Raw genomic sequence first — 27,165 nt, forward strand, 5'->3', positions numbered from 1 at the left:
TGTCTTTATGCTTACAGTTCTAAAATTAATGTTCCTTTAGGAAATCCGTTTCACAGTGCAAGTCTTCAAAATGACTGGGACTTGTGTGGTTGAACTATGTATTTCCAAAATATGGAGAATTTTGCTTTTTCACACTATGTGCTTACAAGCAAGTCACAGTATTTTTTTTTCTGCTGACTAAATGAAACCAACTATGCTAGCAGCACAGTTAGAAAATAGGAATTGCAGCTTTATAGCAGCATATCTGTAGTTATCTGAGTGTCAAATCATGACCTAAAGCCAACTTTGTTTCAAGGATTACTTCAGTTACCTGAAGCAATTTTGAAGTTCTTTAATTCACTGCCTTGCTGGTGAAGTTTCCTTAAATTAGCGTATTCATTTTAAAGCATGAATTTATTACTTAAAAACAGTATTTCTGTTTTAAAACATCCAAGACCAGTAAATCATTTTCATGAAATGAAAGATTCCTGTTTTGACAAGACTGTGTCTTCATAGATAAGTTCTTAGGAGTGCCTGCATCCATTTTGTTCTTGACTTTATTGGCATTAATAGAGGTGTATGAGATCAGCTTAGTGCAAAATATCCGAAGTATTCCATTTCCCAGGTTTCTGCCTGCCGCTAAGGTATTCAGCTGAGCCCAAATGTTTTGTACTTAATTCCTGATGTAATAAAATGGGGAGGTTACTGAACAATCATAAAGATAATTTCCAGATTCTTAAGACATAGTCATTCTAAATCAGGATTCCAAATTTATTTATATGGCAAATTTGCCTTTGATAGCAGAAGCCCTCAGCAGCTTCCTTCTATTTGTGCAGGAAAACAATGTGAGTAGCTGGGGCAGTAGTTTTCTTATACCATGGCCTGGATGATTTTCCCATCACTGATCTAAGAGGAAAAATTAGTAGGAATGGTCAACTAATATATAGCTTTTAATAGTATAAAGACTTGGGATTAAGTCAAATGATTCACTCTGCCTTACCAAACATTAGTTAAATATAGTAGATACCAATTTTAATTCTCAAGTGACAATCTGAAGTTTGACTCAGTAGTTGAGCCAATGGTATTTTCAGCCATCCGTTTAAGATAGCTGCCTCTGACCCAATTTGCTATTTCACTATAGCTGCATAGAATTGCAAAACCTTGAGTCCTGGTTATTTTGAATCTTAATATGTGTTCATTTAGGTAGATGAGTAAAATGTTAAATGTTAATAATGTGCAGTGATACGCATTCTTAGAACCCTTGCTTCCAGCTCCGTTCTTGTTTAAGAACATTAATATAATCACCATCAGTTTGTTGAGAAAGCCTACAACTAATCTGAATGCTAGCGTGGAAAATGATGAGGTAAAGTCTTAAAGTGCCATTTGGCTTTTGTAAAGCTCAGGAACATGTGTAAAACAGTTAAATATCTTTTTCTGAAAAGATGAATATGGAAAATATTCCTATCCTATTTTTTGACTCAACACTCATGTTGAAACCAGATTTCATGAAGTCCTTCCTCGTGAATTTATACTGCTTATCACTAGGATGGTTCTTTTAATTGGGTCTCTGACCCCCTCTAGTGACTAAACCACAGAAGTTTAGACATATGCTGTTACTTTTTTAATTACTGTTTTTAGCTCTATTTTGAAAGAATATTTAGCCAGGTATTTTTGATCTGATCCTACCTGTCAGGAATTTAACTGGAGTATTGACTTACAAGTCAATACTTGTAAGCTAAAGCCCTGATGCTTCATAAGGCAGAAGATGCATATGACCATCACATGTATGCTTCCTATCTTTATTGTATGTACAATGTACATATTTAAGGCATAGATTCTGAGTTAACAAATCAGGATAGTTGAGCCTACTCCGCAGAGGCTTATGCTTATGTATCATTTCTGACCAATTCAAGTATGATTTTAAACCAAACAGGTAACCTTGAGTTAAATGGTTCTTGTACTGTCTTATTTTGGACTTCTATTTTCATTCCCTTTATAGGTTGAATTTCTTTGGTGACAATTAGGACACTGGTTACATCACACTAACCACAATTATACATTGTAAATGCATGTGCATTAGTCACTTAACATAGCTTGTTCAATGTAAAAGGCAAAATGTAATAAGTATATATGAGTATCTTAAGAGTGTTTGAGTTTGCTACTTACAGGATGAAAAAAAAAAGTAAATTTGTCATGATGGTGGATAATGCTTAATACAAGAACATAAAGTTTCATTTTTATTTTAACCTTGGCTCAGCAATAACAAGTGCCAGCTATATGCCACAATTTGTATATAATGTAGATGTAGAAAAACTCAAGCCTGTCAGAACTTAAGCTTTCTAACACAGCCGTAGAAGATCAGGAAAAAGACAACCATATTATTAAGGTTCTAGCCTTTCTGGCTACTTAGGATATTTAATTACTGATAAATGTTTCCCATAAATGAAAGGGATTATCAGTTAACTTCAGCGCAACTGCAGATCATTGATTCTTATAAGTAAACAGTTATTATTGGGTAAAGCAGATAACTGTACGGCCCCAGACATCTTAAATTTGATCCCATTAAATGGCAAACAGGGTACACTGCAAAACGTGGCAGATATGTATGGAGGCAGGCCCATTTCTGCAAGAGGAAGGAAATCCAGAAACAAGGAGGAAGAGGTACGCTTGCCGCATGTTTGCCACTTTCATCACACAAATAGTACCATTTTGAGCTTGGCTCTGCCTAGTTTTCCTGCATGGCCCGTCTGTGTAACAAAATAAGAGCTTCATAGATTTGTAGGAAATGATCTATTGCATACTATCCCAGAGGTTGGGGGGTTTGGGGTTTTTTTTTTTTTTTGTTGTTGTTGTTCTGGGGGAATTTTTCAATTTTTGTTTTTGTTTTGTAATTAGAAAATAATAGCTGTTTACAGCAGTCTATCTCAGAGAGATTCTTGGATGTGCTTACACACAGACGTGAATCCATATATCTTAAACCTTTTGTAGCAAGTATAACCAGTCTTAGCTCCCTTGATTCCATCTAGTGTAATGGGAGCTTAATATTGAGGAACTTAGGTTCTGTTTTCTTTATTTTCACTAGATGAGGGTTTTCTGGAGGTTGACATGTAAGAACTGTGGTCTGTGAGGCTGATTTAGTGATAGCAATGGTGGGGTTTTTTCTCTTATTTTATTGGACTTTTTCTGGAATCTTACTTATTTTAAACTAGAAATACTGCAAACTTTCTACCTAATTGAAACTTGCTTCCTTTCTTTGATTTAGGAGTATTTGGCAAGATTAAGACAGATTCGGCTACAAAACTTTAATGAACGTCAACAGATTAAAGCAAAACTTCGTGGAGAAAAGGTTAGTTTGAGAAATCATCTTAAAAATTTTGAGAAGTTGGCAGAGGGAACTGTTTTATTCCCACAGAAAGACTTTCTCACCAGAAGTTTTATATAAAATTTTTTTTTTTAACATTTTGTTCCATGGTGAGTACTTCCATCTCTTCCAGAATAAACAAAATCTATTTGGTATTTACATTGGAGAGTGCAGATTCAGTGCCTTTAAACGTGATTGCTTAAAAACAAGACAAGATAGGTTTGTATCTGAATGTGACATAAATTGCTTGTCAAGCACTAGCACATTTACATTTTTTTTGCTTTCGATTATAGGAACTTCTCTAGAATTGAGTTTTTGACAATACTCACACTGAATGCCTATGAATTCATTCTTTTTGTACATTCTGTAGGTGTGTTAAAAATTAGAGATTCTTAGCATTAGAAATAAGAAATTTCTAGCATGAGCTCAATGTTTATTAATACACTTATTCAGATGTGGGTCTTCCAAAACAAATTTCATAACAAATATAGCACCAGCACTACTTAAGGTGTTAAATATATAATCCAAGATAAGCTTGAACGCGGTTAATTTTTTTTGTTAAAGTTTTTCATTTGAGGTAGTCTTCATAGTAAATAGGGTCTGGAGATTTTTTTCCCTCTTTTCATTAACCTGCTGTGTGATCTTATGCTCTTCAAGTGTCTTAGAGTATTTGAGTTTCTTCAAGTGATTACGTGCTTATGTACTCACATTGTGCTTATGAGCTGTGATTTGAACCCTGAAGTGTGTCTGTACCTCACCTCATTCAATATCTATACTGGATGCTTTCATGTACCTTCCTTATGTTTAGTGAGTGGACGTACAAGGCAGAGCGTGCCTAATTCCACTCAGTTTCTTTTGACCACCATCTTAGGTAAATGGAGTACTGTAACTTTCTTCTAGGTTAAAAAAAAATGTTTTTCTTGTATTATTGACTTCTAAAGTGTTTTATTTTCTGTAACCTTGATGCAACAAGAGAGCCAATTTCAATCACTTGACTGAGATGCAAAACTCCTTTAGTGCCTTGGAGAGAGATCTGTGCCTGATATGCGCTCCATCTATATTTCCTGTGAAATCTCTGTGATCCAGAGCTAGTTATATACGTTTCTACCTGAGAGCACTATACAAACTTTATTAAATGAACTAGAGGCTAAGTCGAACTACTCAGCAGAGGCCTCTGGCATGGAACCAACATGGAGTGTTCTCGTAAGTTTGTCTCAAAAAGCATGATGAAAGTCAAGACCTCTTGAGTCGATAGAGTTATTGTAAAGGCCAGTTATTACTTCTGGCTCTGACTCACCAATGCAGGTTAAACTGATATAGCATAAGCACACACTATCTTACTTGCATTTGGTGCTAGTTTCACTTGTAACTCTCCTTTGCTGTTTGGAAGTGCTTCAAAACTGCTGCTACAGGACTAGTCATCTCCATGCTCTGCCCTACTAAACTATAGGGTAGCTCATGAGCACCCTCAGGGTATTGAGGACAGTGCTAAAATGCTGCTAGCATAGTCATGGCTGTACTGCACTGTTTCTCTGTCATCTGTAACACTGACCCCTCAAAACTAGGGGGTGAACGCTCAACCTCCATTATTGTTAACTGTAGAAGTAAAGGTGCTCTCCAGAAATTTCTTTGGAGGACAAAGCTGCTCATTTTGGTGAAGTGAAACAGCAAGTGCCATTATTTTGACTGTGACATTAATTCTCTGTACAGGTTATTAGGCTTCTGAAGGCATATCAGGAACCTAGCTTCCTTTCCCAGTAGCTATAACTTACCTAGGGTTTTGAACATCCCAGAAGCTATACTACCTACAAAGAAATAGAAGATAGATAAACATCTTTCCAAGAAGTCAACCTAAACTAATTTTTTCTTCAAGACACTACCCAGGGTCTATTCTCTCTCCTAACTTGCTTTAGCACCACAAGCAAGCGACATTAAGCCTATGTATCATGATGACCAGATGTCTTTCAGGCTTTACCTCTGTGGTATTCTTTTATTGTTCTTCTTAACGGAAAAATGAAACTATGGCTTTTCTGAGTAAATACTGCATCTATAAATAAACATTTTGAGGGGGAAAAAAGGTAAATGGCACCGCCTCATCTGCCCATGCGTTGATCACAAAGGGGAGCCGAGCATGAATAAATATCCTTGGAGAATATTTATGAAAAGGGGGGGGAATGTTTCTGATTTCAAGCAACATATGTTTGTTCATATTGAGTTTGCATGTGAACTTCCTGTCTCAAAATACTTCAAGTTACTGATAAATAACCTTTCTTACTCTTCTGTATAATTCCTTCAATTTAACCTGCAAGGTGTGTGGAGGCATCCCATGCCCTATGGGAAGCAGTGCTTTAGACAATTCTCTGAAAGTGACCGTGTGGATCTCTACTTTTCTTTGTTTTTCTTTTTTTTTCTCCTTCCTCTGAATGCATTCATTCTTACAAGTGTTGACCCCTAGATACAAATTTTGCATTAACAAAATTCAGGGAACCTGCCTCACAGAAGCTAGGTTCTTTCTGTGCTCTCTAAAATGAATTAGTTTATGCAATGAGTACACAAAGAACAATGTAATGCTGATAATTTACAAAGAGTTCATGTATAGCAATCAAATGAAATGTACTATATGAATACGAATTATGAAAGAGGGAAAGCAAAGCACGTGGAAGACAACAGCTCAGTCTTACTTTGAGGATCACTGTCAGGCCTACCAGAGAAAAAACGTTAGCTATCTAAGTTCAGAGATTAAAAAAAAAAAAAAAAAAAAAAACTCTTAAAAGGTTTTTTCATGATCTGAAACTTCGACACAGAGGTTCAGCTCTAGAGGAATACTATTTCAGAAAAAATGTTTTATTTTGTTGTAGATATAAAGTTGTTAATCTGTAGAAAGTAAGTAAAGACATCTGTTGCTAGTGCAATGTGTCCTATTGCCAGATTTTTTTAAAAAGCTTTTCTATCTTTAGTGCTTTTTCATCTTTTTCCTTTTAGCTGACTGAAACCAAGGTGGGCATGATATTCTTTTTTTTTCCCCGCTTTTCACAAAAAAGTATTTTACTTTTGCCTGTTTTGCCACTTACTTGTAATGCTACTCTACTACTTATTAAATATGCTGTACAAAACCTACAAAATTATTTTTGATTAAATGAAAAGTCTACACAAATTGGTCATCGGCAAAAATAGGTTCCTATCGAGTTTTTTATGCTCAGTTTTGTCAGTTTGTTCCATAAGTAGGAATATGCAGAGGCCATCAAAAGAAGTAGTTTGTTTGAAAATGGAGATTTCAGAGGTTGACTCTATGTATTCTTGCTTGCTTTCATTTCCTCCCCCGCCAAACCATTTCACCTTTCTTGCAGTTATACCTGGAGCATGTACATGGAAGAAACTGAAATTCCGTCAAAGCTTTCTCATATATCTTACCTGTAGAATATGCAGTGGTCATGGGGGGTGCTGGGGAGAGCCCAGCAGTGGACATGGTTAATTCAAGTTCTACTGCCTGAAGAGCAATAGACCCATCATTTTCCTATTGGTAAAAGCATCGTATCTTAGAGGAAAAAAAGGTGACTAATCTTAAAGATGTGGTTTTGTCTGAACAGACATTACATTTGGGTGAGCTGTTACCTGGTAAAATTATGGCCTCTGGTAGTCAAGCAATCAGTCTAGATGATCCCACTAATCGCTTCTAGCACTCAGCTTTTAAATACATGAATTAATGATAATTCTTTGAGAACTCTTACTTTGCAGAATGAAGCTGGCAGTTCTTCTGATGGACAAGAATCAAGTGAGGAAGCAGAGCTGAAACGCAAAAAAATACAAGCACAGAAGGTAATTGTGAGGAGAGAGTAGCTGGAATTCATTATTTAAAATTTCCTTTGCATCTCATGAGTTTTTTGACTTTTCATTTGGTTATCAATAGTTTATTCATTCAACTGCTACAAGAGGCTTCTGTCTTTCTAAGGGTGATGTAGCCATACATGTTTTAACTGTATTGAAGTCACAGCTCTTTGTTCAACTAATTTGTCTCAGTAATTTTAAAATACATTGTGGCATAGGTCAATGAGCAAAAGATTTTTATCATCCCTACCTTTGAGATTTTTCTCTAGGTTAGCTTTAGTCCTAGAAGCAGTTTGGCATAACTAGGATAGTTTTTTGATGGAAAGGGAAGAGAAAATACACCATATTTCTATAAATAACCATTTTATTTATTTTAGGTAGGAAAAACCCTATATGTATGCTGACAGGGCTTACATGTAGACTGGAAGGTGGGCTATGCTTCCCTGTCATGAAGTATATTTAGTTTGGTGTTACAAAGCAAATATGATTCATAGAAATCCAATGTTTAATTGGAGTTTTACTCTATGTATCCCTCTTATCAAAAATTTGCTTATTTTTCTCATCATCTTCAAAGAGCAATGTAAAAACAAGCTGACCTTAAGCCCAACTTTAATTAAAGTAGAGGTGAAACAGTAACTGGAGCTTTTTACATTCATATAGAGTTTAGACTGAATATTTATTGTTTTATGATTAATGCATTTAGCTTCAAAATTAATTTTAAGAGATTCCAATTTTAAAGGACTTCTGTTTAAGATTACTTTGCACATTGAAAGCGTTACCTCACCAATCAAGAATTGTAAGTAAATTCTGAGGAGCTGTTACTATTTTTGAGTCAGGAAACGAGTTATAGTTAAGCAGTAATGTTGAGTATTGGTGGAGTCCTGTCTTCAGTCTATAAAATAAGTGAGAGAGATGAAATGATTGAAGAATGTGTATGGGTGCGGGGTTTTTTTAAACATTCCATGGAATTAAATGCTCTGCTTGTTATGATTTTGAGTTGTTCTTTTTTGATTATTGCAGGCCCAAGCAAATGCTCGAGCTGCAGTTCTGAAGGAGCAATTGGAACGAAAGAGAAAGGAAGCCTATGAAAGAGAGAAAAGAGCTTGGGAGGAGCATGTAAGCAAATTCAATCTATTATATACAGTCAGTGTACATAGTGCTATGTCTTTGTGTGACTAAAATCTCGTGATGTGATTTTTCAAGCTTAGATAGTTAGTTTGCCTTCTGAAACTCCTTCTGAAACTGAGGAGGATATCTGCTGGTCAGAATTCTCTAGTAGCCTAATATCAGATACACCTGAATGAAAAATTTGGCTCAAGAATTTAATAACGTTGAACCTAAGAATCATTAGGATTACACTAAGTATTTTACTAAGATCCGTAACATTAAAAACTGGACATAATCTTCTTTTGTGTGTGTGCTGTAGATTAGAAATTGTGTGTTTGTGTGTGTGTGGTTGGCAGTTGTCTTTAGTAGTGTGAGAATTTGATACTATTGTCCTATTCTAAGGTTACATGAGCCTATTTGATAGTGCTGCATTTAACATGTGAAATCATTAACAAATGAGCAGTTGATGAGAAAGGTGTAATTCAACTAGTTCTGTTGATGCAGGAAGCTTAAGAAGCTGTCATAAATTAGGATACAGGTTAACAATTCTATACAAGGCTATCGCAGATGCTCAATTTGATCTGTAAAACAAGACTTAAACTTTTGTGTTGAAAGCAGAGGTGTATAAAGCTAGTTACTTGAAAACACCACCTTTATCATACTATAGCACAGACTTGATGAAAATTTCCTCCCCTTGAAAGCCTAGTGTAGGACAAAAAAATTGTTTATTTTTTCCTAGTAGTAACAGGAGAAGATTTCAAACCAGTGCTATGGAAAGTTTTTCTTATTGAAAGAAGTAATTTTTAGGTAAATGTGGTCAAACAAAATAGAAGCCAGGGAGAAGAGAGGGAAGACTGAGATATCATCAAACAGAATCTTCTATATTGTTGTCCCTTAATTCAATCTGTTATTCCCCAATCATGATTTAAAGTCAAAGGTCTATTTGTCTATTTGTTCTTGCCGTGATAATTTATATGACCTGAAAACATACGTAACTTTCCTTTTGTTCTTAAATTTAAAGTTACAATCACTGACTTTGCAGAAGATTTCTTCCCACTGTTATAGTAGTCCTTCTTTCTGAATTTTGTTTAGTGTTATGTTTTTAATCTGAAGTTTTTAATTTTCAAAATATTAAAGCTAGCCATTCTCTAATGAAGATACTTACTGTATAAATAGGTTGCTTGAAAACTATTTTCCTAAATTCTGCTTGCAGCAGAATTTAGTTTATTTAGTCTAAGTTAGTTTATATATTTACTGTTTTTTCTTTTTTTTTTTTTTTAACTATATACAGCTGATAGAGAAAGGAGTAAAAAATTCTAACGTGCCTTTTCACGTGGGGGCCATAGGACACAGTCCTGGGCATGGCCTGCAAGAGCATGGAGCATCCCTTTCTAAGCCACAACTTCCACTGAAGCCTGATACACCAGTCATCTCCATGACTTCTGCTTTGAAGGAAGTGGGTGTGGTAGGTATTTTGCTAGAAGGTAAAAGAAATGGAAAAAAGCAAATACACGGATTTGAAAAAGCACTTTTAGAAGAATGTGTTTGTTAGACAAAAAGAATACTTGAAAATGCTTAAGGATACTAGATGCTTTTAATTAAATAAAATTAATCTTAGAAACTGCTGAGATAGATAATACATTGAAACTTCTAGTAATTCAGTCTACTTTGGACAAAACAGCTTATTTCTTATGAAGCCTGAGCTGCAACTTCAGTTCTAATTAATGTGGTCATGAGTAGTGGAAGCAGTAATCAACTAATCAGAGTTTTCATCTGCCTTTTGAAGGCAGGAGATACCTGATGGAAGTGACAAAATGAATTTTGAATGCTAGGACTATTTTGTTTTAGTTCTTGTTTTCAGTAACTTTAAAAGTGTGCACTGAATGTAACAAAAGTTTGAGTTGAGCATCTGATAATCTTATCTTTTTTTTTTGTCTGAGTCAGTATTGGACTTCCTTATTTTTCTTTTCTATATTCTTGGATCCTGATATTGTAATACTTAAATATTTAATTCAGCTACCATGCATAGTCCCATCTGATACAAGTAACATTTGTGAAACTAAACGTATGCATGAATGTGTGTAGACTTTGAGTTTTGAGTACAATCTGCATTAATTTGACTATTAACTTTGCTTTTTACCTAGCTTTGTTTCAGTATAATGCAAAGTTATATATTGTGTACAACCACAAAAGCTATGACTATAGGAATACAGTAAAATTTTATATAATATGGTTTTATATGCTATACTGAAAGCTGTTAGATGACAGCTAGAAAAATAAAATCAGGTACTGACACACAAATATTTAAATCACTAGCACTTTTTTTTAATATGGATAAACTTGTCATATAATAACACAAGATGGTGACTAAAACTGACTTAAAAAAAAAAAAAAAGAGGCTTTCTACGTAGCATAGGACAAGCAACTTGAAAATACTGGTCTTGTATGTAAAGGTAGGGTTTTTTGTTTGAAGTTCTACGTTTCCACCATCAATTTTCAATTTCATTACCTATTTACTATTTTACAGTTTTGGAGAGTAAATTTGCATCCTGAATGAAGCTCATCTTGACTGCTTTTGGAGGCCCAATAGGTCTTGTGCTTTAGCTCAAATTCCAGTGCTCCCATAGTTGAGACAAATCGAGAAGAATGCAGAATATTTCTCTGAAATATTTCACATAATGGAATGTTTAGCTTAGTTCAGTGTAATTATGCATTGGCCTGTTCTCACTCAACTTGATCTGGGCAGGTTTTCAGATGTATTTTCAGATATCAAGGAACTGCTGTTTTCTTATTCTTTACTTACTTGGGATCCTGTATGCTGTAGTGAATAATTGAAGTTGTCACTTCTCCTTTCTGCTTCGCTTTGCAGGTGTTTCTTGACTCTGTCCTTGCCCCTTTCCTGTTGTTTTCTAGAATTACTCATTTCTAAAGTTGGAATTTGGTGGCATTTTGCTGCAGACACCATATCTGGCTTCATCTCCACCTATTTTGTGCTCTGAATTTTCCTGTCTACTTAAACTGAGTCTGATTCTCTTGCTTACCACTTTCAGATAGTGAACAATTCAAAGACTGAAGCTGTCTTTGAAGTTCAGTCTTTGGGAAGTGCCATAAAAACAGAAGTATTATACATTCTGCCTTAATGTATCTGCAGTTGTCAATGGAATGGACTTTTTTCTATTAGTATTCTCAAGATTATTTTTCTGACATACTGTCCTACGTTGTTTTTCATGCTTCTTGGATTTAAAGGAAGAAAATGTAACTCTTAATCAGGAAGCTGAAGAGGAAATAAAAAAGCCAGATTTTGCAATGCAAGTATGTCTAATTGTTTACTTTTCCTTTTTTTTTCCCCTTTTAAAAAATGTACTATTTTAAGTGATATATGTTGGCCCTTATTTCAGAATAAGCGAGATATACTGAGAAGATTGAATGAAAATCTTAAAGCTCAAGAAGATGAGAAAGGGAAAAAGGAGAGTAAAAATATCTCTGAATCAGTTTTGTCTGAAGGTGGTAAGGAACAGCAAGAAGACAACTATCCACTTCTAGGAGATCGCAAAAAATGGGAATCAGGGGCATCTGAGTTGGTAGTTCCTCTAGCTCAGTTATCAATGGAAGACACGCTCTCTGGAACGGACCGTAAGTGCTTTTCTGTCACTGTGATATTAGTGTATCAGTTTACCGTGCATAGTGTCTGGCTGTTTTGGAGATTTTGTGCTCTACTTTTATCCCTCTGTTACAGTTTTATGTCTTCCACTTCTAAAGTAGGTGGTTTTACTTTCCATTTTATGAAGAATAAAGCACAGGTTGAATAATTAAGCTGCTTGCAGGGGTTTCATTTTCCTTGATTTCAACAAATAGTCACCTAATTGAATATTTATTTATTGAATATATGGCTACTTTCTTCATGCTGCATCTTTTCAATAGGCACTAATTGAACAAAAAAAGAATAGAAAGGACTTAAGATACATGCAAACTTCTTAACAGTTTTAATCTTCTCCTTCCATTCCTTCTGATAGTGTTCAAGGCTAATTACGATAGAAGACTCAGTAAAAAGATGCTGTTTTCTAGCAGAAGTCGATCGATGTTTTTCTTAGGATGCAATGCAACTAAAAATTCAGGGAGAAGACAAAAAATAGAGTAAAGATGAGATGTAATCCTTGTCTGTCTGTGAAGAGAACAGTGAAAAAATCTTAAATCCAAGTACGCAATGGTGATGCTTATTCCATCTCTATAGTAAAACTAAGAAATATTATATAGGGTAGGCAATCTCATCCTGTCAAAACTGATTGAGATCTGTGTCAGATTTTCTTATGAATCATCTTGTGCCCCACAGACAGGCTGAGATGCACAGTGCAGGTCAAATTGCTGCTAAAAGCTTGAGCACTTTTATATTAACTAAATATTAACTAAAAATGAAATTTGTAATTATGATTAACAGATTAGAATGTTTTCAAAAGACTGCTATGACCCCCTGTGGGTAACTTGGAATTTGCACAGAATGAAGATCTCAACACTAGTAACAATTTACCATAGAACTAAATTAAAATTCTTCTTGCATTTAATGTATTTATTTAACTTAGAAATCCTTTTATGATGTTGTTCAGAGAGCAATAAAATTGGTGGGTTTTTTCAATTTAAATCTGTTACTTTTATTTCATCAAGTTATACACTTTATCAGTTTTAGCTTGGTGGGTTTTTTGAGGGGAGAAGGGCTTATTTCCATCAGGACTATCTTTCAGATTTCCTGTCAGCTTTCTCCGGTCTTCTGAGTGGAACACCTTTTGCTCGCTTTCGGTGCGTCTTACTGGGACTGTTTCACATTGCAATGCAATTTCACAAATAACCATTGAGAGAATGATGGACTTGCTTCATAGGATAAGACTTTTAAGACTATGATATCATAAGATCAAGAAACTTCTCTCTCTTTTGTTCTTTTTTCCTGTGTCGCCACTCATTATTAATCATCACAGGAAGAAATAACAGAAACAAATGTGAAGAGGTAGAAGGACAGGAGGCTTCCTAGTTTTCCTTCCATATGAGCCAGTTGGTAGGAGTAAAGATGAAATTTCTAGTCAGGTGAAGTTAAGGTCAGCTCATGCCAGTATTAAACACTTCCCATCCGATTTATTTCACCTGGAGTGCCTGACTTACTGGAAAGACTTTCTGCCATTAAGTTGCAAATAAATTAACTGTCATCTAATAAGCTTTGGTACTAAAAGCAAGACAGTAGTAAACTGTTAAACAAAAGCATCTTAACATTATTTGTATTGTATCCTTACAGGACAAACTCTGGGAGAAGTAATTAAATTGGATATTGGTGAACCTCACAGGAAAGTCTGGGGCAAAAGCCCTACTGATTCAGTCCTGAAGATCCTGGGAGAAGCAGAGTTGGAGCTTCAGACTGAATTACTAGAGGAACTAGATGTAACAAACGGTAAGCACTGCTGCTAAGGTAAGAACTGATCTTGTAGAGGGCTTATTCTTTTTAAGATAAAAAGAATCTGCCTCTCTTCCTTTTTTTTTCCACTTTTTCTTTTCACTTTTCAAAATATGGCAATTGTTTTCAACAGCTGTATGTATTGTGATTTTTCATACTGAGGGCAAATTTGAAGTAATAGAAGCATATTCTGTCCTTACCGATTCTTTGCAATTCTGTATATTGCCTCAGTTCTAAATATTTAACACAAATTGGTATAGGAAGACCCTAAAACATTTGAAACTCAAATAGTAAGACATTAGGAAAGATGTGCTGGAAGGGAATGATCTTCATTTTTATTGAAACGTCTCAGATTTTGCTTATTAGTATAATCATTGAGTCTGTTTTTTTTAAAAGGAATATCATCAACTTACTGTATTTTAAAGGTCCTATAACCTTCACGTTAGCATGCTATTTGCCTATTATTCTTTTCAGGTCAACTTCTACTTCTCATCCTTAATCTATGGATCAGATTTAAGCAGTATGTTTCCTTTTAAGGATGCAAATTCTGTTGCTTGCTCCTCCTTCTTGTCTTTCTGATGAACAACCTTTTCACACTTACTGTTTCACTATGCTGGGTTTGTCTTCTCCTCCCTCTTTTCTTTTGCTTTATAAATGCTAGATCCAATAAGCTTGTAGAGTTTCAGAATGTTTGTCTTTGTGGAAACAAAACACTAGTTTATTTTAATAGAACTGAAAATGGTAATTTGCTTAAAAGAAGTAAGACTCAGTTTTATTTAAATTATATAAACCTTTAAAATATTTTCAGCTAATACTCAAAGCCATATGTTATTGTGTTTTTTTCATCCCATGAGTTAAGTAGAAATTGGTTATCATATTTTACCAAGTTTGGCTAAAATTTTAGGTAAATTTTGAAATACAAGAGAACAGTACAACTTGCACCTATTTCAAGCGTAGACATGTTCTAATTTTATTGTAGCAGGAACACCTGCTGTTACAGAAAACAAAAAGGGTATCTTTAGTACTTCTGTTTCTCTTTGTAATAGTTATAATAAGACATACTAATTTTTCTACTCTGAATATAAGTGCTTTCCTTGTTTTTTAAAAAAATCTTTCCTAACTCAAGTTGTAGTTTACTGTTGAACTCTGCGAAAGCATTGTGCGCTGTTTAAACTACAGAATAATTTTGTGTTAGATGCTGCAGAAGTTATTGAAGGAGATTATCAGTCCTTAATCATAAAAGAGAATAATGAAGAGAAAGCTTTTCCTACTGCGGGAGCTAAGTCTTCAGTACCAGCTGGTGTTGCTGAATCTGAAACATCTGTACCAGAAGATTATCAAAGAGCTGACCCTACGCAGATGCAGTACAAGCCTGTTCTGCTGGATGGTAAGTCATTTCATTAGTAATTCTAATTATAATCTATTCCAATTCAATGATGAAAAAATGATCCTTTATAGCTTTGTATTTTCCTATAAGTAACATGCAGTTGTTCTTAATACTTTTTAAATAGGTCCAAGTATTTTGTATGCCCCATGTTGTAACAATACCAATTTATTATGTTAAATGCCAGAAACTCTTTATGTGCTTATAGAGAACTCTCTAGAAGGCTAATGGATTCTGAAGTACTTCTGTGGGGGGTTTTTTGTTTCTCCCCATCAATTGTGCTGGGATCTTTTCACATATACTATTGTATATGGGCATCTTGCTGACATCTGGTGCAAGGTTGCTTAGGTTTTTAGGATGCATAGCTCTTTGGAGCTGTTACTTTTTTTTTTTTGTTATTTATTATTGTTATTTTTTTTATTTGGTACCAGAGCCAAACTTTTAGTTTGGGGACTACAAACTGTTTTGTTTGTTCTTGTGAAATACATAAAATGATTAAAGCTCAAGGACTTAAGTGAAACCTTAGGATTTTTAAAAAAAAAAAAAAAAAAAAATNNNNTTTTTTTTTTTGTTTTTTTTTTAATAATTTTAGAGCCTGATGATTTGGAAGCAGAGGTGTTGGAAGAAACAGAAGAAAATAAAAAGCACAAAACCAAGGAACTTCCCACCACTGTTAATGATGTATGGGTAAAAGAGAAAGAGGATAGGTGAGTACTCTTCCTTTGATCTTTTCTCTCCAGTTCAAAGAACCAATTTTAAATGAGTAGGATTTAGGTAGAACAGTTAAAACGTTAAACTTAGGTAATGCTTCATTGTTTGTCTGCTATGTTGGTTTTACTGCACTTGGATGAGGATTTTTTTCAGTAGACTCATGACTATTTTCATGGTATTTCCTCTGGATATGGTGTTTGTAATAGGGCAGAATGTGACAGAAGAAATGAGGTGGCTTCTGAGAAGCTAGTCCTTGACAAGATGAAACCACAAGAAGAAGCTCCAGGAGGTCAGTTGAAGACTTTCATTATAACTGGCAGTATGAAGTATTTGTACATTTTTCACTTAGGAACTAACCATGAAAGAACAGATTTTCTGTTTTGTTTTTCTCTTTTAGTTCATACGTCTAAAAGCATATTTCTAATAGATTAGAAAGACAAATTTTGTGGGCAGGGAGACTTAAGTGGAGAAATTTTTTTTAAAAAAAAGTTATATTATGTCCTCAAACAGGGAAAAATCCATGTTTTGATAGTTAAAAGTGAATGTCAAATTTCTGAATGCTATAGCCTTTTAAAATGACTATTTAAAATGTTACCAAATCTACTGATTTTACCTGGTAAAAGTGTTGCTTTGTTTATAAACGTATTTAATATTGAGCAACTTGGATAAAAGCCACTATTTTAAATAGCTGCTAATGATAGGATTATTTTAATGCTTAGAATTGCTTGCTCGTAGTAGGCTCTGAAATAATTTCAGAATCTATCTGCAATACTTTCAAGTCTCAGTGATGATGGTTTATGTTTCGTTATGACACAGTTGCTTTGTTTTCCTGTGGTAACTGTTGTGTTCATAATGTAATTCACTAGGTAATGAGAAACATGAAAACCTTAAAGCAGAACAGACTATATCGGAAGGCTATGTATTCTCAGAAAGTTAAAAATAATGGGAGGAACTTCACATTGGAATGTATTACTGAAGCGATCTGATAGATGAATACTCCTATAGTGCTATCTATTTTCCATTTTAATTGTACAGCTGAAATAATTTAGTTTTAGTTTAGTTATCTTTTGTTTAAGAGTTTGGGGTTTTTAATCTATTTAGATTTGTAACAGACTTTCTGTTACCACACCAGGAACTTGTTCCAATGATTCTCCGCAACCTGAACCCTTATTCCAGAGGGTAATACAGCCTCCAGTTGTACCGACTGCCTCACCAGTTCTTTCAGCTCCGTCTTCGCAGGAAGAACCCTTGGTACCTCGTTCACGTTCCATATCACCAGCAAAAATTAAAGGCAAAAGTTCTTTGTTGACAGGACTTTCCACAGGGCTGTTTGATGCGAACAACCCAAAGGCAAGTTAAAAAGAAAACCACAGATCAAGAGGAGTACTTTGATTTCTTTAGTAATATTCTCTTTATTTTTTTTATTGAGGCTTGTTTACCCTGAAAGACTTCACTGCCAAAACAGATGGCATAGCTGTTTCAGCAGATGTTTGTATTTGTCTGTCTGCTGTGCACTATGCCTTCACTGTGTTCATTGTATCAGCAGGAGCCTGCTGATAGCATTGTGAGTCTTATAATTCTGAATGGTGAAATAATGTTCAAAATGTTTGTGGAGGAATACCACTACTTCTCTGGGATGTAACTGATGGGGTTCACGAGGAAATTCCTGATTTCCACTGACTTGCTTGGTTTCTTTTATGCCATTTTTTGAACTTGAAACCACCTTACCATCAGAAACATAAACACTGAACAGATCAGTAAAGGTGTTTTGTTATTTCTGGCAACAAGGGGATAGATGTGTTTCTGCAGAATTTAACTAGCTACTGCAGCTGAAGCAGGAAGACTAAAGAATGAATGGAACTAACTGCCTTTTGAAGGTATTTCCTAACAAGCTACACAGGTAGCTCATAATCTGTGAGCAGTAGCTCACAATCTGTGAGATGATCACAGGATGGTGGATGATGTTTTTAAAATTGTTATGGAACTCGTAGATGAAGCTGGATTCTTTCTTAAAGTTACATGAAACACTTGCCCTTATTCTGACATGCGAAGAATATAAAGGAAGAGCTGCTCTTTGGGGAAATGCGTGTGGCAGTAATTCTGTAGAAACTTGCACACCAGCATTGCATTCAGTCAATATGAAGCACGGGTGATGGCCTGTCAGATAAAAAAAAAATGTCTTGTCTTTGACTCTGAGCCTTGTTTCTGAGTGCCTGCACAGAAGCTGCACTGTTTAATGGTTAATCAGACATTGAATAGTCTCGACTGGTCGATGCATTACTAGGGAGCATAACACAGGCACAGTTCCTCTTTGCATTTTTGGGAAAATAAGGCTTCTTGGCAAACTGCAAACATATTTTCTCAAACGCGTATGTTCATGTAAATGGATTTATGACTCTAATTGTGATGCACGGAGAGTTAGTCCACTGTTAACTTCCCTAGTTTACGAAACGGCTTGTCTGACAGCTGGATAATATGACCCAGACTTAGTTATGCCACCTGTTATCGCGTAATTTTCATGTGTTTTGGGTGTGTTTGTCACAGCAACAGGTGTTTAGTTGTTACTGCTGCAGTTCATTTGCTAAAAGATGAAGGAACTCTGTTTGCAACAAGAGTAAGTTCCAAACGCTGGAATCCTCTGCAATATCTGCAAGTTTATAGAATGTCCCAATAACCTCTGCTGCTGCTCTTCCCTGGAAACGTAAAATAAAAATAAATAAATAAATAAATAAATAAAACACTTTGTGGGAGCTGGGCGGGGTTAATGTCCTACCTGAAGGAAGCCTGTGTGTGCTAGCAAAGGCAAACTAGTAGGAAAAGAAGCATTTTTTTAGAATTCCTGGAAGTCTTTAGATGGTGCTGTAAGGTCAGTCTTCTAATTTTCCTGTCCTTTGGTTGTAATGGCCAAAAAGTGTATATAAATAAATAATACATAAATGTTGATACAAATAGCAGCAAAGAAGAGGTGGAAAGGTGTATGGGTTTTTTTCCACTGATTAAAATTTAGGAGATAGCTCTGAATACATCCATGTTCAGTGTGGGGCTTATTGGTGAAACTCCTTAGGGCAGATAGTATCTTGTTTCTTGTTTTAGCAATACTGTGTTGAATATTTAGTATGCTGTTTGGGTCCCTAGACAATTACAAGAAAGATCCTGTTGATCACTGAGCAAACAGTTACTTTGTTTCCATGTTGCTTTATTTCCCTTGCAATGAATTAGTGCTTCAAACAAAACTTTCTTCCTTCATGCTTTGAAATATCCCATAAGCAAAATTTAATGTTTTCACTGACCCACCTAGAGATGAAATAATAAATGTCAGTTTTAAAAAATATTCCTTTGTCAACTATTCACAGCTGTGTTTAAGTGGTTGCTTACAATGCATGTCAAGTGCATTTAAGTTACTTATGCACCACAGTGTTCCTTTTCTTAAGATAGTCATCAAGCTAATGAACAAATCTTCACAAAAATTTATCTATTTCCTTTACGCTTTTCAGTCACTGTAACTGAAAAAAGGGGAAGGTATGCTTTCTGTTATATTCCAAAAGCCAGATTTTCAATGATTAGGCTATTCTTGCTGGACACATCTTTTTTTCAATTGGCCATCAAAAGACTGCACAAAAAGTTAATTTTAATGTAACTTGTAACCTCGGACCTTTTTGATTTGTTCCCAAACATGAGGCTTTTTTATTACCTTTGCAGATGTTGAGAACATGTTCACTCCCAGATCTTTACAAATTGTACAGAACTCTAGTTGATGTTCCCAGTGTAGCAGATGTACAGCATCAAGATGATCTTGAAATAGATGATACAGAGGATGAACAAGGCAAAGAAGGACCCTCTGATTCTGATGACATGTAAGTGTGGTATGTTTATCTAGCATTTCAAAATGTATTTTATATCAAGTGTATTTTTTGTTAGACACTAATAGTTATATACAGTGTAGCAGCATGGGGGAGTTTTAACCATATATTAAAAACTCTATGTTGCTTTCAGGAGGCAAGTTTGTTCAGATCACTGTTTGCTCTGAGTCTTTATTTGGAGAGTTGAGAAGCTAATCAGATGCACTGTTCATGATAACTATATGAATTTCTACTCCAAATTCTATCCAAGATGGTTTTCTGTGGGTCTTTTCCTTGCTTTCCACTGAAACAGATCAAAGTTGATAGCTACTAACTCTTTCCGAAATAAAGATCTCTTGCATGTTTCTTTTTCTTTTTGTCTCCCTTACTGCTGTATCAGGATATCCTTTAATTTACCCAAATTTTTCCAGGGGCTTCAAAATCCTGACCTGAATTATTTCTGACTATTCCCTATAGCTTGAACAGTCTGTAGGAATCAAATTATGGGATGTATATGTTCTAATAAGACCTACATCTATTTTTTTTTTTTTTTTTGCTCCAAACTTATTTTTATTTGGATTAAGTCTTAATTTCTTTCCAGTGTTTCCTTATAGTATACTGGATCAAATTCAGGACTGTTAATTGTCTTTTCTCTCTCTCTCTCTCTCTCTCTCTCTCTCTCTCTCTCTCTAACCCCCCCCCCCCAAATTTTTTCACTTGCTTTCTTTCTAAGTCGCATTGAGCAATAGAATTATTTTCTCTGTTACTGTAACTTGGACCTTTTATGTCCTTGTAGCCATACTGTGCCTAGGTTCTTTTTGTAGAGTTGTGTGTGTTGGTCATCTGTGACAGTGATGGCTGCTGTCCATGGGGTTAAATAAGTCAATCAGTTTCATACCATCTTAGGACCAGTCACATGAATGTCTTTTTCCCTACCTTTGATTAAAAATAAGCTTTACTTATTCCTGTATGTCTAGAATGTTACTCAAAAAATGATTCCTCTGCTGTTTTGACCATACAATCCTCATTTGTTTTCTTTTGCTAGCTCCTCTCCTCTTTTTAACCACATGAACAATTTTTCCACTTAATTGCTTCGCTGTAGCCCATTACCTCTCTGCTTCATTTTAAAGATACTTATTTCTTGTACTGTTGGCCCCTTCTGTCAACCTCTACTGCCCATTTATTAAATTTATCTAATTGTCATCTTAATGGATTTTTTTTTATCCCACATGTATACAGAGTGCTCTGAAAAACTACACTGTTTTTACAAAAAGCCACAGAGCCTGCTTTGTTATTCCTGCCACCCTTCCCCTTAGCCTGCTCAGAGCTTTTGCCTTATCCATTGTCTGTTTAGGCAGATCTCTATTCCCTGTGTCTTGCATGGTATAGTGGTAATGGTGCTGTAATCATAATGGTTTAAGAACATAAAGATCTGTAGAAAGTGCCAATTTCTTTATTTAGACCAGTGGTATGACAGAAAAAAGTTATATATTCAAAATATTTTTCAGCTATTCTGAATGGCTTTATAAATGAGAGGAACTCTTCGAACAGAGTTTATCTTGTAGGATATTAATTACATAATCTTGTATCACTTTATTTTAGTATGTTTGGGGAGGCAGATACAGATTTGCAGGAACTTCGGGCCTCAATGGAACAGTTGCTTAGGGAGCAGCCTAGCGAGGAATTCAGTGAAGAGGAAGAATCTACTTTAAAGGCCAATGCTATGGAATGCATAACAAATGGTACAGAGCTGGATGAAGAAGATGAAAATAACCCCAGCAGTGAAAGTGCACTTAATGAAGAATGGCAGTCAGGTATGATCTCTGATATCTGTTTTTATCTGTCTTTTTATCTGTAAGACTTGTTTACTGATGTTAACAGTACAAACACAGAAGAATTTTGTATTTTATGCTTATAATAAGGTAAAGGTCTAATTAATAACTTTTGTATAAAAGAGAAAACAAGTATTTACATATTCTGAATGTCAAGGTCAACATCTAAGCAACAATCAGTGCTGTAAATTAAATGTTGGCTGTTTGTATTTGTTAGGCACTGATTATAAATCTTTTTCTCTAGTCATCTAAAACCTGTCTTCAAGGAAGATCAAAGACACTTTTTTTTTTTTTTTTTTGATGAATAATTCATTACTGCAGTGTAAGAGTGGACAAATAAATAGTGGTTGACATGACTGGAATGCCTGGGATCCAGCTAATATTAGAATTAATTAATTCAACAGACACTCAAAAGGAATGTGAAGTTGTTAACCTTGTCCTTCTCCCAAAATAGCTACCAATGCAGTCAAACAAAAAATGATACAAAACTCTAAAAGTAGTAACATTTTTTTGTATTAGCAATACAGAGTGGTGTACTAAAGTGTCAGTTCTGTTTCTAAAATTCTGGTTGAGATGTCAGTATTTTACTACTGTTTTAAAATAGTGTGTGCTTATAAAAAGATGTATAAAATAATTAACCCATAGCTATTGTGTCACTTTATATTATTGAGGACAACCTTAAATTGAAGATCTATAAATACTGCTCCAATCTAAATGCATTTTGGTGAGTGTTTTAAAGTAAAATAAACAAGTAATATACATTTTTAATGTAGATCGGGTATGCAAGTAGAGTCTCTCATAAATCAAGTACTTATTGAGAATGTTGGCTAATAGGATTTTACATAAGCATTCTGTCTTGTATTGTTAATTACAGCCACTGAACCCTTCTTGGAGAAGATAGCTTGGTGCTTCCCATTTGGGATTCAGAATGTATGGACTCTGTTAAGACTGTCCCTTTTTCTTTGCAGGTTGTTCAGAACATCTGTCTGTGTCATTAAACTCGTGAGCTTAGCTGTTTTCATTAGATTTAGAGGTCTGTGTAGATGTCAAATTCAGGAACATGGAAACAACATATTCAGAATGTAGGACAACTTCTCTATTTATTTATTTATTTATTTATTTATTTTACCATTGCTCGTTCTTTCTCTTATAGATAACAGTGATGGAGAGCTTGCCAGTGAATGTGAAGAATGTGATAGTGTCTTCAGCCATTTGGAAGAGCTGAGATATAACCTGGAGCAGGAAATAGGCTTTGATAAATTCATTGAAGTTTATGATAAAATAAAGGTTGGTAAAATAACCTCAAGTGGGAAATATTTTAAGAAACAAGATGAATGCACTTAAGACTTGTTTACTGCACGAGTAACTAATGGCATGATGTGACAAGAATTAACACATTTCTTTAGACTCTTATTTTGTTTCAACATGCAGAAGAATTAACACAGAAAACTCCATGCTAGTGGATCAAAAAGGAAAGCTTTGGGTTTAACCATGAATAGCATTGAAAAAATCTGTGAACTATTAAATTTTATACGTATTTTTACATTTTAAATTTGGCCTCTGAGATTGTTCTTTCTCCTAGGCTATACATGAAGATGAAGATGAAAATATTGATGCTTGCTCAACTATAGTTCAAACTATTCTGGGAAATGAACACAAACACCTGTATGCCAAAATACTTCATCTAGTAATGGCAGACGGAGCCTACCAGGAAGGTAATCAAACAAATATTGGCAATTATGGGTTGTCTTTGTTACAGGTTTTTTTCTTGGTTATATGCAATAGGTTCTAATATACTTTTAAACCATCTCTGTGCTTTGTAGTTATAATGATTGGTTAAATTGATAAAACTCACTTTTTTGCACAACGGATATTTTCATTACTGCAGCAAAGCATGGCAAACTTTGATAAAGCACACTGACCACTGATTTAACAGGATACAAAGTCACCTATAATAATAACAGGTGTCCTCTTAAAGGTGAAATATAATTATTTAATTTCTGGAAAATGGTCATTTAGTTAGGGAACATCAAAGACTAGAATAAAGCTTTCAGAGTTGCAAATAATTTTAAGAGATAGTGATTTTTCTTTTTAAAAACTAAAGTAATACTGTCCTTTCTAGAACTGCTCTTTCAATGAACTGCAGTGTTACCTGAACCGTTGTCACTACTTTTCTGAGAGGAAGGCTTCATTTGGTTCTTTATTATATAGTTGTCATTGCCTAGAAGAACTTGGGGGGGAGATATGATCTATCTTAGTTTTCAGGCAGTTCACTGATACATGAAGATAACTTGTTTTAGTGGGAGCCTCCCTAGATTAGCAGTTTACTAAGTGAATGGGCAGTTACTCAGTCTTCAGAAGGTCACTGCAGGAGATACCGCACAGCCCATTATCAATGAGAAACACTGGTGCCAAGAAATAATTTGCAGTTATGTAGTTTTGGCTTTCTAATGATGAAAGCCTGTACTGGGGGGGGGGGGACTTAGAAGTCTGAAATAGCTCAAATTTGTATAGACATTGGAAATTTAATGTGTTGTTAATATATTGATCATTTATTTAATGCATAACATATTTAAAATTTTTAAATACATGTTACACAACATTTTATTTTCTGCATATTTTAATGTCTTTTACAAATCTGTTGCAATAGCAAGCGAATAAAGGGTCAAGTAAGAGTATTCTAATTATGACTTTAAGGTGTTAATATATAAATGCTTTCGGGGGAAAAAAACTCTTAAACTAGTTCTTAAAACACTAATTTTTAATTAAAAAATGCAAGGGGAACTCCTAACATAAATCACTGTTTATATTTTCCCAATTTTTCTTTGCCATTGTTGCAGAGCAGTTCAGTCAATCAGAACACCAGTACATGTGGGTTTCACTCTGTGTTATGAAAGTATGACAAAAATCAATGTTTGAAAAATCTTCTTTCAACCTCAGTTGATTGACGTAACAGAATTGTAAGACATATTGTGGTGGTTATTCTTTCAAGCATCCAGGAGACTGACAATGTAGAATGGCAGTGGGGAGGAACAGACACTGTACCAGTTTCTTTTCCTTAACACTTTGCATTAAGGATATTTTAAAGCTAGTACTAAAGGCTTAAAATGACAATTTGCTGAAAATGTTTGGCATACTTTTAAATTGTAAATTGTTGTCTGAGTGAATCCTATTAAAATGAGCTGACTTTGATCTTGCCAAATGCTGATTAACAAGTTCCTGTTTCTTAATAGCTTCATTTTACAAACGTGTGGTAGTGTATGAAAATGTAAAGAGGAAAATATTTCTGTATTTTGGAGATTTGAAAAGGAAAAAACTGTGCTAATAAAGGTTAATAGAGGGCAAGTGACAATCGGAAGCATATTCAGGAGCTACTGCCAAGTTTTATGCTCCTCAAGAAGAATTTTTAAAAAAAAAAATCTGTATTTTTCTTTATTAAGAGCATTGCCATGTGTTGACAGCTTCTTATGTAAGACTAAGTGAAGCAGGCAATTTGAGATGCAACTACCTTAATAAACATGTTCACTGTTGTTCACTATTTGTAGCTCTAGTGCTTTCAAGGCAGTTTTGGTATCAGTCACGTCTTCATTTCTGACTTTTACTTAATGAATTCTATTATTGCTTATTGAATTGTTTCTCTAAGTTTTTGTTTTTGTACTCCAGGCTGATTTTTATCTTGTGCCTCCTTTTCCCCTCCCCCCTCTGCTTTTTACAGATAATGATGAATAAATCTGACTCAGGAAATTCTTTAACACTCTACTATATATCAGTGTTTGAACTCTGCACAGTGGAATAACAGTTGTAGCAGGAAACTGTAACGTGGGGCAGGAAAAAGAAGATGCAAGAAAAGCATGTTGACTGTATGAAAAGGGGCGGGGGAACATACCTTTTAAATTGAGATATTTTTACATTTTTTTGTGTTCTTGCATATGTGTTCATTAATAATTTCTTGCCCAAAATGAGAAAACATACATCCATCTTCCAAACATCTTCCAAATTCACACTGAAGTACAGAGAAGAATGCCTGAAGATGTTCTGACACAAACCTGAGACCTATCATGTAATACAGAATCTTTGCCATCTCAGCAATTGGCTGGTAGGATGAGAAACCAATTGGAAGGATTTCCATGTTGTGAAAGTACCTGCTTCTGGCTGTTCACCTGCATGCTCTTTACGCCTACATTCGGAAGTTACTTCATTTTTATTGACCCTTGTGGCTGTATGTAATAACACCTTAATTTAGTGGTCTAGTTTGAGTATTTCACTTTTTATTTAATAAAAGTATATTTTATTTTGAAGCTTAAGGCTTCTGTCACTACTTAACCAGCGTCATCTGAAATATCTTGATGTTTCCAAATGGATGTTTCCAAACTGACGCAAAGTGATAATTCAATCATCATTGAAATGTCTGAATTTTCTTGATTATGCAATTCATCTGGAGCTAGAAGATCTTTTTTCCAATATTTTTCTTCCTCTTCCTCCTTCTCTGTCCGTTCCCCAAAATCCCAGTTATTTATTTCTTTGAATTTTGCAATTTGGTTAGTGATAATATTGTAAGCAGTTGAAAGGGTTTCTTAGGATTTATTTATTTGTTTGTTTGTTTCTAAAGTCCTGCTGATATACTCAGAGCTCCGGCAGCCACAAGGATGAAAATAAAATACTGCAGGCACAAATGCTATACGATGCTTGTCAGCTTTTGGCTAGTATTTTGTAGCTTGGTTTCCTCACCCCAGTCTGGGAAAGGAAAACAAACATTTCTTATGCCCACCTCTCCTTGTGCTGTTCCCTTTAGCAGAGCAGTATCGTACAGAGCAGAAGTTAGGCATATGGTTGTTCTCTGATTCTTGTCTCTGGAAAAGCTATACTAGCTTTACTTGTACAGTAAGTCGCTTGTTAAAGGTGAAAGGAACTGTCAAACTTCCAACTGCCCTATTGGAGAAAGTAGATTTTTTTTTTTTCTCAGCCACTGAAGTAACAGCCAGTCAGAATAATCTGAAATTGTCTAAAGTTACTTTTCCACAGAGTTAAATCTAGTATGTATATTATTTATAACTGTCAAAATATGTACATGTTTTTTGTATAATTGTTTTATTGTGTTATTAAAATTTTGGCCACTGAAAAGTGGTTTGGGGGGTTTTTTGCTTTATCTTTTTAACATATGATTCTTGAAGGCAGACCAAATTCTAGTCTATTTCAGCTGTATCCTGGGAACCTGCAATGAGAGCTCTGAAAAGATAATTACTAGTAAATGCTTTTAATATGTTGACTACATTTTGGATATCATTATTTACTTGATCAGCAGCTACTGCTTCCTCTAATGAGAAAGTATGTTCATTGCTGGAAACAGTGCTGGTTCTGCCCTATGTGCTTCCTTTCCTTTTGCCCTTCCTTCTGTTTTATTTGCCTTTTTCTTTTTTTAAGTTCCTTCAATTTTTGCTGCTTTTCACTAGACTTCTCTCCTTCCACTCCTCTGGCAATAGACTGTTCAGCAGTAAAGTGGTCTTCAGGGGCCACATCATCAATGACATTTACACTCTGAAGAGTTTAATGAGGAATTATTCTGCATTATTTTTATTTAGTTTTGTTTTTTCAAATTATCTCATACACATTTGTGAAGGGGGACCCAAACCTTTAGATTTAAAGGAGTGTGGATTAATTATATGGAAATTAAAAATATATATATACCAACCAGT

The 27,165-nt window shown here is 34.9% G+C and overlaps 1 protein-coding gene across 8 annotated transcripts in view; it reads left to right on the forward strand.

The window, feature by feature from the left end:
• The window catches only part of NEK1 (NIMA related kinase 1), a 50,214-nt gene extending 24,444 nt beyond the window's left edge, over positions 1–25,770 (forward strand). For 5 of the 8 annotated variants that reach the window (XM_085319869.1, XM_085319867.1, XM_085319874.1 and 2 more), the window contains 17 exons: positions 2,557–2,640; positions 3,242–3,325; positions 7,076–7,156; positions 8,186–8,281; positions 9,564–9,737; positions 11,519–11,584; positions 11,671–11,905; positions 13,551–13,703; positions 14,902–15,093; positions 15,683–15,797; positions 16,008–16,090; positions 16,934–17,151; positions 19,501–19,655; positions 21,243–21,454; positions 22,626–22,759; positions 23,055–23,187; positions 25,188–25,770. In XM_085319869.1, coding sequence (XP_085175995.1) covers positions 2,557–2,640; positions 3,242–3,325; positions 7,076–7,156; positions 8,186–8,281; positions 9,564–9,737; positions 11,519–11,584; positions 11,671–11,905; positions 13,551–13,703; positions 14,902–15,093; positions 15,683–15,797; positions 16,008–16,090; positions 16,934–17,151; positions 19,501–19,655; positions 21,243–21,454; positions 22,626–22,759; positions 23,055–23,187; positions 25,188–25,201 — 2,229 coding nt within the window. In that variant the 3' untranslated portion in view covers positions 25,202–25,770. The remainder of the gene's footprint in view (positions 1–2,556; positions 2,641–3,241; positions 3,326–7,075; positions 7,157–8,185; positions 8,282–9,563; positions 9,738–11,518; positions 11,585–11,670; positions 11,906–13,550; positions 13,704–14,901; positions 15,094–15,682; positions 15,798–16,007; positions 16,091–16,933; positions 17,152–19,500; positions 19,656–21,242; positions 21,455–22,625; positions 22,760–23,054; positions 23,188–25,187) is intronic. The other 3 variants (XM_085319873.1, XM_085319875.1, XM_085319870.1) reach the window with 2 other exon arrangements.
• Positions 25,771–27,165: the final 1,395 nt, after the last annotated feature.

Source organism: Rhea americana, unplaced genomic scaffold, assembly GCF_003343005.1.
Source record: "Rhea americana isolate MKP2758 unplaced genomic scaffold, rheAme1 scaffold_60, whole genome shotgun sequence".
Classification (NCBI taxonomy): domain Eukaryota; kingdom Metazoa; phylum Chordata; class Aves; order Rheiformes; family Rheidae; genus Rhea; species Rhea americana.